At 36.7% G+C, this 14,623-nt stretch overlaps 1 protein-coding gene across 2 annotated transcripts in view; it reads right to left on the minus strand.

Moving 5' to 3' along the window:
- GEMIN5 (gem nuclear organelle associated protein 5) overlaps positions 1 to 14,623 on the minus strand; it is a 47,724-nt gene that overhangs the window by 15,496 nt on the left and 17,605 nt on the right. For both annotated transcript variants that reach the window (XM_063085382.1, XM_063085383.1), the window contains exons 12-20: positions 14,271 to 14,344; positions 13,298 to 13,479; positions 10,431 to 10,570; positions 9,268 to 9,439; positions 6,263 to 6,490; positions 4,533 to 4,646; positions 4,006 to 4,128; positions 1,218 to 1,313; positions 663 to 800 (exon numbers count right to left, since the gene is read on the minus strand). In XM_063085382.1, the coding sequence (XP_062941452.1) occupies positions 663 to 800; positions 1,218 to 1,313; positions 4,006 to 4,128; positions 4,533 to 4,646; positions 6,263 to 6,490; positions 9,268 to 9,439; positions 10,431 to 10,570; positions 13,298 to 13,479; positions 14,271 to 14,344 (1,267 nt within the window). The remainder of the gene's footprint in view (positions 1 to 662; positions 801 to 1,217; positions 1,314 to 4,005; positions 4,129 to 4,532; positions 4,647 to 6,262; positions 6,491 to 9,267; positions 9,440 to 10,430; positions 10,571 to 13,297; positions 13,480 to 14,270; positions 14,345 to 14,623) is intronic.

Raw genomic sequence — 14,623 nt, forward strand, 5'->3', positions numbered from 1 at the left:
TACCAAACCTTGCCTAAATTCCTTTTCCTCTAGGCAACCATCATTACCAATTTCTTTTGAAACATTTAGAAACAGTCTATGAATATACAACCATATTACTGTGTAAATACAAATGAGTATTAAATACACTGTTGTGCACCTACACCTTGATTCTTTCAATTCCTATGCCGTGGAGCTCCATTCCACATCAGAATGCACAGAGCTGCCTCATTCTTTTGGTATCTGTAGGAGTTTCTACTGTATGTACGTACATGATTTAACCAGTCTCTTACTGACAGACAGAGATTCTTGCAATCTTTTACTATTACAAATACTGTTGCAGTGAAAGTCCATGTATATTTGTCAATTTGCATATGTGAGTACAGTTAGATAAATTTCTATAATTAGAAGTGCTGAGCCAAAGATTACATGCATTTAAAAATTTATCAGACATGGCCAAACTACCTTTCCAGAAGTTCTCACCAATTATGCTTTTGCCATTAAAGTGTGTCAGTGACCTTCTTTTTAGAGGTTGGGTTGATTTATTACTTTGTACATAGCTGTATTAGCTTTGCATATAACAGTATTTGTAAATGACTTTAAGCTTAAGGCTTGTAATGCTAAGAACCATCCTTAGTGGACACATCTTAGAGATGACAGCGCTTTTGATGAAAAGAACATACCTACTGGTGCCATAGCCACGAGATTGTCTGTCAGCTCCCCTCTTTCTGCTGCGGTCTGGAGAACACCTTTGAGATCTCCCTTCCAAAGCATGAGCTGGTGAAATAACTCAGGGTGGCCATTTTCCAAGTGACCTTTTCCTGTTTGGAAGAGAGATAATGTGTGGAAGATGTTTCAGAAACATGTCTTCATTGACTATTAGAAAAAGAAAGGCAGGAAGAAAGAGAGGAATGAACTGCTAAAATATGTAGTCACTCACTGATGGGTGAGTCATCCACCAGAGTGATCATAATGGGACCTGAAGTTCACTTGGTCACTTGTCCACCCACCCTCCTTCACTTGCACTCAGTCACTCAGAGAGAACTACGTATTTTAGGATCTATGATGATGCAAGGGGTGCATATGAATGTCCAAGTGGGACAGCTCAAAACCTAGTTAGTTGACATGTAAAACTAACCTTTAAAATACCACAGGATGGTATCCATAAAAGGGGTGCATAGGAAGTGTTTAGGGAAGTATAAGAAAGGATGAGATCATGTTGACTGGATTCATCTCACCTTCAATCTCAATCATTCTATACAGGGAAGCCCTGTCTGTGAAAAGCCCCAGATGAAATCTTTCCTCAAGATCGGCAGATACATCCTCATTTAGCTCTGTTAATTGAAAAAGACAAAACATCAGATGAAATCATCACACAGGTTTCTGTTTTCTGTCCAACAACTTCTGAATATATATCCAGAACACCTGTTTCAGATACTGAGAAAGTCAGAGCTCTGTGCCCTTGTTTACCCTAACAGAGACCCCTGCTGGTTACAAAGGTACCAAAATATAAAAACACTTAGTTTTTTAACCTCAGCTTTGGCAAAATCCAATGAGACAACACAGTTTGTAGTTGCTCAAAGACAGATTTTGGAAAAAAAAGAAAATGTTAAAAATGACCCAAAATTCGTTATGTATTTAAATACTGTAAAAAACAAAACAAAATTAACAAGTAAAGAAATGTCCTTAATATACACTGAGACCTACTACAAAGGGGTCAATATTCATTCTTGTTTTAAAAAAGTCGACTGAGTAATTTTCCAATAAGGGGAATAATGTATAACTGTATGGATTGTATAATTTTTGTATAAGTTAGGAAGTCATAGCAAAGCCCCCAAAAGAAGGCAATGTATATAATGAAAGTATAAAATATCTCTGGCCAGACACAAGAAACTGATAATATTGTGGCCTTTCAGGAAGAGAAGTGAAGGACTGGGTGTCAGGGGTGGGAGGAAGATTATTTTCTTTTTATGCTGTTTGAATTTCAGTTTATTATGTGCATTGCTTTTCAACATGTAAAATTCAAAATTAAAAAAAAGTTGGTCAAATATCAAAAGAGAGGGCATTAAATCAGGACTCTGAAAACAAAAATCAAAAAATCTCCCCTAATAATAAACTTCCATCAAACCTTTTTTTAAGGAACTGCCATATTATTGGTATACAGCCATGTGCGCTTACCAACAAGAATATGTTCTGAGAAAAGCGTGATTTTGTCACTGTGTAAACGTCATAGAGTTTACTTACACAAACCTACATGGTATAGCCTACTACACACATAGGCTATATGAGGGGTCTTCAAAGAATTCACGGAAAATGCATATTATAAGAAAACTATGCATGGATTTCAAGAATTTTTTCATCAAAATAAACTTGTATTAACTTGTTATAACATACCTGAATAGGATCTAGTTTGAGACACTACAAATAAGGCAACAGTTTGAAAAGAGTCCCTATCAGAGCAACATGAATCCTGCTAAAGTTGAAGCAAGAAACATCAAATTTATGGTGAAGCTTGGGTGGAGGAATGGTGAAATCACTGATGCTTTATGAAAAGTTTATGGGGACAATGCCCCAAAGAAATCAGCAGTTTACAAATGGACTCTCTTTAAAAAGGGACAAGACAATGTTAAAGATGAAGCCCGCAGTGACAGAACATCCATGTCAAAATGTAAGGAATATATTAATCTCGTTCGTGCCTTAAGTGAAGAGGACTGACAATTAAAGAAACACTAGCCAACAACAGTCATCTCAACTGGTTCAGCTTACACAATTTTGACTGAAAAATTAGAGTTGAGCAAACTTTCCACTTGATGGGTGCCAAACTGTTGTGCCCAGATCTACTGCAGACAGGAGTGGAGCTATCAACAGAAATTTTAAACAAGTGAGATCAATATCCTGAAGCATTTATTTGAATAACTGTAGCAGGGATGAAACATGGCTTTACCAGTATGATACTGAATACAAAGCACAATGAAAGCCATGGCTACCAGGAAGCGGATGTGGTCCAGTCAAAGCAAAAGCAGACCAGTTAAGAGCAAAGATCATGGTGACAGTTTTTTGGATGCTCAAGGCATTTTGCTTGTTGATTTTCTGGAGGGCCAAAGAAAAATAACATCTGCTTATTATGAGAATGTTTTGAGAAAGTTAGCCAAAGCTTTAGCACAAAAACACTCAAGAAAGCTTCTTCAGAGAGTCCTTCTCTGCCACGACAATGATCCTGCTCATTTCTCTCATCGAAGGCAATTTTGTCAGTTTCAATGGGAAATCATCAGGCATTCACCTTACAGTCCTAGTTTGGATCCTTCTGATTTCTTTTTCTTTCCTAATCTTAAAAAAAAATCTTTAAGGGCATCCATTTTTCTTCAGTTAATAATGTAAAAAAGACTGCATTGACATGATTAAACTCCCAGGATCCTCGGTTCTTTAGGGACGGACTAAGTGCTGGTATCATTGCTTACAAAAATGTCTTAAACCTGATGGAGCTCATGTTGAGAAATAAAGTTTATATTTAAAATTTTTACCTTTTAATTCTATTTTTCTGTGAACTTTTTAAAATCTCCTTGTATGGTATAGCCTATTGCTCTGACCACTGTCGTATACGTGGTCCACTGTTTACTGAAACCCCATTATGCTGTGCATGACTATATTTCCAATAAGAAAAAAATTTTTTTCTGCATAAAGACACTGTTCAGTGGAGAAAAATAGAGGAAGGAGTTGATTCATGCTGAGATATTTAACCCAACATACCAATTCTGGTACACAGATGGCTGGTAGCAACTAGATTTAGAACAATAAAAGCAGAGCACTACATCTCAAAGGCATTGGGCAGTGATGACAGTAAGTCAGAATGGGTAGTTTGGGGTGCAGGAGTGTGGGGGTGCAGGGAGAAGACAGGTTGGAAAAGAACAAAGAAATAAAGACAATTTTAAACATTTGTTTGCTCATTCACTGAACAAATAAGTAAGCAGCCCTTATATACCAGTTCCCAGAAGACAACAGACAGGCCAAAGAAGTATAATTTTGTACCTTTGGAGTGTTTTGCAGTTGCTAGTATCAAACAGTCCTGATGAAGCTCCTCTTTGGACCTGTGGTCCAGGCTTGTACTCAGAGGAAGCATGGAACGAGCTTTTTTCTTCTTGATTAACACTTCTGAAATGTAATAAAAGTACAGACTGTCTGAAGAAGAGCTGACCAGAAACACAAAATGGAATGCCCACTGTACGAGTGTAACCTACTGGAGGGATACTACCGGGCACAGAAAATTCCTATTCCTATGAAAAAGCTTTAAAATTAAGTTAAATTAGCTAGAGCAAATGTTCGCAATACACACAAAAATGCCCTTACTATCAATTATAAAGCAGTATCAACAACAGCAAAACATTTCAAGTGCTATAACAATATTTAGAAGCATGACCCAAAATTGAAACATAATCAAAATGCTTACAAATATTTAAAACCCCAAAACCACACACTTAAACCATATACTTGAGTTCTCTGTTGCACGTAATATTTTAGAGTGCTTTAACAAAATATTTTAATTATTAGATACCAACCTGGCTTTTCTTTAGGCAGCTCCTTTTTCAGTAATGTGACTTTGTTATTAATGGTAACTTTTGACTTTTCAAAGCCTGGAGAAACTGGAGTGCAGACAACTGGTTCTCTAGAAACTACACCATGGGGGAAAAAGAAAGAAAAAAAGTATAGGATAAGAACAATGTAGAATCTAGTTCTTTTTAAAAATCAAGTGCTATACCAGGCTTAGCAATGCAATTTCATCTATTGCCAAAACATGGGACATAAAATGCTTTGAAAAAAAGCATGAGTGGTCTCCCCATCTCACAAATCAGTTGTGTTTCAGGAATCTATAAGTTTATTACTTAGAATTTGACCACCTGGGCCCGCCCGTGGCTCACTTGGGAGAGTGCAGTGCTGATAACACCAAGGCCATGGGTTCGGATCCTATATAGGGGTGGTTGGTACACTCACTGGCTGAGCGTGGTGCTGACAACACCAAGCCAAGGGTTAAGATCCCCTTACTGGTCATCTTAAAAAAAAAAAAACAACAAAAAAAATTTGACCACCTAAGAAAAAGTTCTAAGCTTCCAGCCTTCTCAACTTCATACTATAGGCCCAGAAATTCCCAAACTTTGCTCAGATGACAAAGCACTTTTTACATATTTACAGCAAAAAGTATTAATTGCATATTTAATTATACAAACAAGAAATAACAATGCTAATAGAGAATGTTATGTGTATGTGATATGGAGTCATAATCCTAAACAAGCAAACTTTTTTCTTTTTTTTTAAAAAAACAAGCTGTTGAACTACAGGGGTAAAGGACACTTTGTGCAGCCATTCTGTAATAGAAAGGCATTTTGATGAGCCTAAAAAATAAATCCATTCAGCTTTTAGCTTTTAGCTCTTTATTTACCCAAACTATGGGTCCAACAGCCATCCCTTGGAATGGAGAAGGTCATGGATGCCTCTGAACCATATATTTTGGCCATTTTAATTCTGCCACATCAAAATATTGTTTTAGAATCAAGCATTATACTGTTTGCTGTTGAATCATTCATTTTAACAGGTAACAGCCACCAGATATTTAAGGTAAATATATAAAGGAATAATAAAAGTACTAAAATTTTACCCCCCAATTTTTTCTCTTCAAATTAGAAATAGATTGCCTTATTGAAAATTTGTGATGAAATGCTGTTTTGTGAGAAATCTGAGAACTGCTACTATAGCTTAACTGACTGAAAGAATCTAATAACGATTCATAATTTTTCTTTTTCTTTTTCTGTGAGAAGACAGAAAGCTAAGAGCAGGCTCCAGGTAGGAGAGGTGAGAACTTGCAAGTTCCTGTAGAGGTGGCAGCTTCTAGATCAAACACTCAAAAGGAACAGTGATTTCTGTCAATAAACATGGCTGAAGATGTCATACTGCTAAAATTTTTTCCATATAAGTTTCTGTGTAACATATTACCCTAGCTTCACTTTGTCCCATGGTCTTACCCTGACCAGGGTGATTAAGTTTTCTCTACAGAACTTTACTACTTCCCAATCATCCACAAGATCCGTTTTAACACTTCAAAGTTGCTTCTTTTCAAGACTTAAATAAACTTTAATGAAAACTGATACAGTTTCCAAGGGCACCAAAGATACAACCTAAGTTAAGGAGTTGGGAAAACAGGGAGGTCAGAGACAGAGACGTTTCAAACTAAGGACAGTTTAGTGATATGACTAAAAATCTTGGAGTTAGTGAAACACAGGATTCTGCCACATACCCTCTGAAGCGAGGCCACAGGGTAACTCTGGCTCCCGTGCTTCCTCCTCCCCCTCCTGGTCTGACACGCCATTCTCAACAGGTCCTATGTTCTCCTTTATGCTTTCTTCTTCATTCCCGTCAAACGATTCTTGCTTTACAAGTGCTCTTGAGGTGGGCTTTTTCTTCTTTTTGGGTTTTGGCTTAGGTTGAGAAAGCCGTTTTTTCTCTAATTCAATACTCTTTTTGCCTATAGGAATCACAATAAAAAAGGATAGACTAAAATATACATTCCTGGTTAAAAGCACTCTAGGTAGTAACCTCCAGTACCTCATTACTCTTCATTTTGGTAGCATTCTTACCTTTTCCTTCCTCCCAATGAATTTTAAAAATTATATTATCATAGTATTAACCAAATCCTTTTGGGATTTCATTAAATCATAACTATAATGCCCTATCACCCCTTAATATTTTTCTTATTTTTTTATATATATATTTTTTGTTAGTTTTTTATATTCTATGATGCTGTGGAGCAGTTGGGAGGGAGGGGGAGAGGGGAAAGGGGAAGGAAATGGGATGGAAGGAGAAGGAAGGCAGAGGGGCATGATTGAGGCCCATGGCACCCCTCTCATTCCTACAGAGGAGACCACGGGGCTTCCAGCAGTGGCTTGGTCATTGCTGGGCTGGGTGCAGATGTCAGGGGAGTGTGGCAAAAGCCCTCACCCCCCACCACCCCACACTCCTGAATACTCTAGTGTGTATCCTACAAACAGGGACATTCTCCAACGTCACCACAGTACAACCACAGAAATTAGGAAATTAACATTGACACATTGCTACCATCTACTCCATCCAAGTTCTGCCAACTGCACGCAGAATGTCTTTTGGAACAAAAGAAGTCAAGCCAGGATTGCACATTGCACTTGGTTGTCATGCCTCTGTGGTTCTCTTCAGCCTGGCAGAGTTGCTCAGTTTTCCTTTGGTTTTCATGATTTGAAACTTTTGAAGATTACTGGACAGTTATTGTCAAATTTCCCTCAATTTGGCTCTGCCTAATGTTTTTCATGATTAGATTTAGATTATGCATTTTCAGCTGGAATACACAGAAGTTATGCTGTGTTCTCTCAGGGCAACCGATGAGGTAGCATATAATCTTTATCTATCCCATTGTTTGGTTTACTTTGATCACTTGGTTAAAGAGGGTATCTTGTAGGTTACCCCTTGAAAAGTGTTTCCTCTGTTTAATTACTAAGCATTTGCATCCATTAGTTTTAGTATACACTGATGTTTCTTGACTAAAAATTGTTACTATGATGACTGCCAAGTGGTGATTTTCTAATTCAATCATTCACTCTACCTTCATTAGTTGGCATTCTACTATAAGGAACGGCTTGTGCTTCTCCCCATTTATTTGGGTACTCATTTATTTATATCAGTATGAACTCATGGATTCCTATTTTAGGTTATAATCTATTAGTTACTTAGTTACTTTTCTAGTTTTAAAGTTTTTACCTTTGCTTTTAAAAAAATCACCTTTATTGAGGTATAAAGTAATAAAATATACCCACTTTTTAATACTTGATGAGTTGTGAGACACATACAGTCATGTAACCCACTACCACCATCTCTATCATAAACAGCTTATAAAATATTTTCATCGCCTAGAAAAGTTCCCTCATGCCTTTTTGTGGTAGGTAAAATGCATTATCTCCCTGAGTCCCAGGCAGTCCCTGATCTACTGTCATGGTAGTTTGGTTTTGCTTGCTCTAGAATTAAATATAATCAGAATTACATAGTATGTAGTCTTTTGTGCCTGGCTTCTTTTGCTCAGCATGTTTTTTGAGACTAGCCCATTGTATCAGTAGTTATCTTCTCTTTATTGCTGAGAATTCCACTGTAGGTATACACCACAATTTATTCATTTATTTGCTGATGGGCATTTGGCTTGCTTCTAGTTTTGGGTCACTGCAGATAAAGCTGCTATGAGCACTCTTTTACAAGTCTTTGTGGACATATAACTTCATTTGTTTTGGGTAATTTTCTAGCTGTTTAATACATTCTGTCTAGTTTTCTAGTTGCTTATGGAAGGTGGGCAAGTTTGGTACCAGTTAATCTTTGGGGAATTTTTCTGTTACTTATTTTCAAAGTTCTTTTTAAAAAATTTTATTTATTGAATCAAAATCGATTACACATATTTTTAGGGTTGAACATTGAGATATGCTGATTAAATCAATATTACTAGCATACATATTGTTACAAATCGTAATTATTCTTTATACCCCTTGTCCAATCCCCCCCCAGCCCCCTCTCCCTCCCCCTCCCCCTCTAACTGCCCTAGATTTCTTCTCTCCTTCTGAAAGAATAATGGTTACTATGTTAATTTGTTGCCAACACTGAGAGATGTGATCAGGTCCTCCAATATTATCATAGAGCAGATGCTTCTTCTGTCACTCTGAAATGGGCTTTGTGGAAAGAGACATCCTCTTCTTTTCTTTGTCTCTGCTGGTGGCTCTTCTTGTATGAATGTACTCCATGGTTGGTGGACCATCTGCGTGGTGGTTGTGGCATTTAGCTGCTTTTGCAGCAGCCATGGTTATTGCGGTGGCTGATTTTCTAAGTTCTAATTCTACTAGATTTGGTCAGTGGGAGCCTCTTCAAGCTGGCTTCTTTGTCCTTTTGACATGTCTCCTTAATTCTTTCAGTACTTTTTTCCTTCATCTTATATTTTCCCTGTCCTGACCTGGAATCACCTGGAATCAGCCATTTCTCCAAGAAGCCCTGGACTCTTTTAATGGAGAATGATACTTAGAAACCAAAAGCTGAGTGGTGTATACTTGTGACTATTTGGCTGTTGTTGCCCTAAGGCTCCTCATGGCTACCTTCCTTGCTTAGGCTCCAGACTCCTGCTATTCTGTCACTGCTGTCCTGCATGAATGTCTTCCTTGCTCAACCCTAATCAACTCAATTATTAAGGGAGGGAGAAAGGAAATCACACAAGCATTTTATGAGTTCCAGGTTCTGACTAACCTTGAGGAGGCCGAGAATGATCTTGCATGGAAATGAGCCATTTGTACACACAGAAGTCATCTGCCCCTGAGTAGATGCAGTCCGGATCCAATGGGGACCATGCCACACAAAGCAGTCGACCTCGATGTCCTCGGAAATTGCACAGAGGCTCTTCCCGGAGGGTATCCCACACCTAAACCCAAAAGTCACATGACAGAACAGGCAATTCTGGTTATTCTACTGTTTTGGGGCATAAGTTTTTCAATTGTTAAAAAACCTGTGGAGTCTTATTTCCTCATGTGATTTGTAATTTTTCTGTTAAGAGTTCAATATCAGAGAGTATTATTTCCTGTGGGAGGCCTATGTGTTCGCTTTAGGATGCATGGGCATTCCTATGGGGATGATTTTGAATGAGCTTCTATTGGTGCCCTATGCATTTCACTGCCCCAAATCAATACTGCATGTTAGTTTTTGGGCTCGGGGTTCTGGTATCATAAAGAAAATAGCGCAACCTAATTCAAAAATTAAGATTCTAATTTCTCACATGTGACTCTTTTATCCTCAAGTCACCTGGGCAAATGATCAATTTCCATGCTATTTCTTGAATTACTTTGGTCTCCATTTTACAGAGGCAGCCTTTCCTGGTTCCTAGCTTTGTGTAGATAGCTCAATTACAACTCAACACTGAGACAGACATCCATCACGGATGTTAGATCCCACCTCCTAAGGCCTATTCTGGTTCTGATATATAAAACTCCTACCTTATAGCTCTGGCTTGGCTTTTATCTTTATGTTTTAAAACTTGAAGATTTCTTACTTATCAATTTGTTTATTAAAAACTGTTTTTGTGATTTATTAGCCAACATTTCTTTGTTGAAAAGGACAGTACTTTTCACTCAGTTTAGTCCACCATACTGATAGTAAATCAGAAATGTAAAAATGTTACAATTTAGCTGGTTCCTACCAATACTTTTCCTTTCATCTAAATAAGAAACCCAGTCTTAGCCTGCTAAGGGCTCAGATACATGGAATAGAACTAAAATGCCTTCTAGAGCCCAGAAAATCCCTTTCTGTAGAAGATGACAGTAGGGGATGGAAAACATGTCCATAACTGGGGGGAAAAGAAGAAAGTTTAAGTTAGAGTATACAGTGAAGAACCCATAAGGTCAAGGACACAATAGTACCTGGGCTGTACCATCATAGGAAGCAGATACCAGCCTTCCATCATGATGTGGGCTCCACGCCAGACTGGTGATCTTGGCTGTATGCCCTGATAGAGTCCGGTAGGGCTCTGTAACGGTGACTGGAGACTCAGGGCTGCTTTCTAAAAGGCAAGGGGAAGATGTCATTGCTACCAATAACAAAAACAAAAGGACATACAGGAAAGTGTTAACATGGCAAGAATCATAATTTTGCCATATTTAGGTGATTTTAGCAGGCAACACTGTTTGGTGGTTAAGAGTGTGGGCACATCCACAGTGCCTGACACGTAGGCTTACTGCAAGAAGTGTCAGCTATTATTATTTCTTTCTAAAGGCAATCAAAATGAAAATAATGCCTTCTGGATGTGATACCAAGAGGAACATATTATCAGTTATATGGAATTCTAGGTAAAAATGTATACTGTAATCTGAAGCTAATCATGAGAAAATACAAGACAAACCCAAACTGAAGGAGCATCAACAAAATAACTGGCCTATACTCTTCAGAAATGTCATGTAAGATTAAAAAAAAAAAACTAAGAAGCTATTTCAGGTTAAAGGAGACTGGACATAACAAAATGCACACAGGTGATCTTGGACTGGATCCTGTGTTTGAGGAGAAAAAATTACTATAAAGGACATTGCTGAATCAATGGACAAAACTAGAATATAAACGGTAGATTAAACTATTGCATATTAAGTTAAATTAACTGAAGTTGATTAAGAAACTGTGGTTCTATAAGGGAATATCCTTATTCTTATAAAATATGCAAATACTAAGGGATATGCGGGGTGTGATGCACACAAAACAATCTTAAAATGGTTCTGAAAAAATATGTACATATACACACATATAGACACACAATAAAGAAATTATGACAAAATGTTAAAAACTGTTGAATCTGGGCAAGGGTATATATGAGTTCTTTGTACTATTGTTGCAACTTTTAAAAATTACTTCAGAATAAGAAGGTGCAAATAAAATGAAGTTGATTCTGACAGTTTTCTTCCTTTTTCTACCATCCAATAGCTTTGAAATACATAAAAATCTAAGATGGTAATGTTACAATGGACAAAGATTTGCACTGTTATTAAGAACTACGTTAATGCTCTTTTCTAAAGTGGATGATGAATTTAGAATCCCAATAATACAAGTACCAGGATTGGCTTTCTAACATATGCCCATTAGTTATACATTGTCTATTATTTACTATTAGGAAAATGTCTACACTTTAACACTTTTCCATATTGTTTTTAATTTAGGAGAGCCACTGTTAGAATTAAAAAAATGTATTTTTTTGATACAAATAGGATTCTCGGAAAACCACTGGAAATTAGGTCTAGAGAAATTAAAAGTATCAACTATTTTCACTATGTCTGAGAGTGCATACTTTGCAGCACTCTAAAAACAGTTTAGTGTCAGATTCATATTTTTAAAAAAGGCTCTTCTGATCACCTACTATAAAGTTTAAGTCCTTATGGATTAAGTCATACATATATAAAAAAGTTAATCTATCAGGCAGGGAATAGTACTTGCTAGAACACATGTAGGCTCTGCAATTAGACAGTGTGCGCGTGAATCCAGGCTCTATCATATACTAGCTGTGGGACTTGGAGAAGTTAGTTAACCTCTCTGGGGCCTCAATTTAATCATCAGTAAAATGAAGATAACAATATCTAGTTCATAGGATTGTGAGATTTAGATGCAATCAAACATGGGAATGAGGTATGTCATGTATGTGTATGTGTGTGCATGTGTGGAAAATCAAATACTGCTGGAGAGAGTATAAGCTGGCACAATCTTTTTGGAGAGCCACTTAGCAGTAATTATAAAAAACTATACATTTTTAATGTCTACATCCCTTTACCTAGCAATTCCAATTCTAGAAATTTTCTGCAAGAAAATTATTTACTCATATTCATGAAGATATATGTACAAGGCCCTACACTGTAATATTACTTAAGTTGTAAAAAATGTAAATAATTTAAATGTTAATCAATTATGGAATGGATAAGTTACGGTATGACCATATATACAATGGAATGAATAGCTGTTAATAGCTGTAGGAAAGAGTTTTATGCATTGACATAAAAAGATGTCCAAGATACATATTTTACATTTAAAGAAGAAAACCTGCAAGTGGTATGTACAGTCATTCCTCGGTATCTACGGAGATTGGTTCCAGGACCCTCTGTGGATACTACAATCCAAGGACACTAAAGTTCCTTATATAAAAAGGCTTAGTATTTGCTTATAACTTATGCATGTCCTCCCATATACTTTAAATTCTGTTTTGATTACTTATAATACCTAATATAATTCTTATACATCATTTCATTCACATGGACTCAATTCAAGTTTTGCTTTTTGGAACTTTGTGGAATTTTTTTCCCCCTTGAATATATTCGATCAATGGTTGGTTGAATTCATGGATGCGGAATGCACGGATACAGAGGGCTAACTGTATACAGTGATATCTTTTTAGCTAGATACATAAGACTGTTCTTTCACACAAGTACATAGAAACGTAAACCTATATAGTTACATATACACATATATAGGTTAACAAACACTTTAAAATCTGGAGAAAACATGTAGTGCACTAATAGCATTGGTTATTACTGAGGGATGGGATTATGGCGGAAACTTCACTAAGTTAATGCTTTTGTCATGTTTGAAAGGATTTTAAAATAAGATGAATATATTATTTTTGAAAGCAGAAAAACAGTAAGAATAATGCTTATTTTAATGCCAAAAATAAAGTAAAAAAAAAATAAAGATACAAAGATTAGAATGGAAAGTAGTTGAACCCACAATAGCATCACAGTATGGAAGAAACTAAGGTTACCTATGACTGCCTTCAGATTGTGCACATAAATGACTGCATTGTTGGAGCCAGAGGCCATCAGATAGCTCAGCTCTGCCTGGCTGCCATGTTCATGATGCCAGCTAATGGTATTCACAAGCTTGTGATGCTGCTGGATGGTACAGATCAGTTTCAAATTGGGAACCTGAAATATTTCTATTGATCTGGAATAAAAAACATACCAAAACAAGAAAGATGGATGATCAAATTACAGTCCAATGCAAACAAACATATCTCCCTCATTCCATCAGTCAAGAAAAGGTAAAATGGAATAAGATAATCCTTTCTATCACTACAAAGGTCAATCTCTCATAAAGAACCAGACAAAAGGTTGCTTTCTAGGGCTGGCCGCTTAGCTCAGTTGGTTAGAGCATGGTGTTATAACCCCCAGGTCAAAGGTTTGGATCCCTGTACCAGCCAGCCTCCCTACCACTGCTCAAAAAAAAGAAAAAGGTTGCTTTCTAAAACAAGTATATTCAGCTTTGAAAAATTATAACAATCTCAGGAAAGTTGTGTTTATCATGCACTTGTAATAAATAATAGGGAAAAGCTAAAAGAATTAATGAACCAATGGCTGAGTTAGAACTATGTTACCGCGATCAACATTATCAACCTTGGACAGGACATGGGGAGACCTAAAAAGCATTTCTGAATAGGCTTACTTTATAAAAAATCGAGTGAGATTTAGGCAGTTTAATGCAGAGAGGAGTATTTTGTGAGGTCTGAAACAGCCAAAACAAAGTATAGCCAAATGCTCTGTTTGGACTGAAAATTTCCAAATTCTATAATTCTGAAAGATGCAGAGAGCTCCTAGATCAGTTAAGGACATCTAGGACAAATTGAAATACCAAATACAACTGGGCTTCCCAAACTAACTTTAATAATGGCATTAGCCAGCCTGTGATCAAATATCTGTGCAATTATACGTTTTTTCTGTAAAGAAACAAATACATACCCATCTTCATTGCCAAGAGCCATAATTTTGCCATCTGCTTTCCAGCTGATCTCTGTGTGTACAGGCAATTTGTACTAGAAAGTAAAACAAACCAGTCTTGACTATAAACATTGTTCTTTTACATATCTTACAAATCAAGGATGACAGCACAAGAAAAAAAACATTCCTAGAGTTTAAAAATGTTCTCATTATAAAACAGCCATTCTTGCAAATAATTAGTCAAAGAATTACTAAGACCAAGAATTCTAATTAGAATTTCCTAAGTGAAACAAAAAAAGAGGCCAATAAGTATGTCTACTAAATGGTACATGTCTACTAAATGTATAACCTTGTAAAACAAATTTAATTAAAAT

The sequence above is a fragment of the Cynocephalus volans genome, chromosome 2 (assembly GCF_027409185.1).
Source record: "Cynocephalus volans isolate mCynVol1 chromosome 2, mCynVol1.pri, whole genome shotgun sequence".
In the NCBI taxonomy this organism is placed as follows: Eukaryota; Metazoa; Chordata; class Mammalia; order Dermoptera; family Cynocephalidae; genus Cynocephalus; species Cynocephalus volans.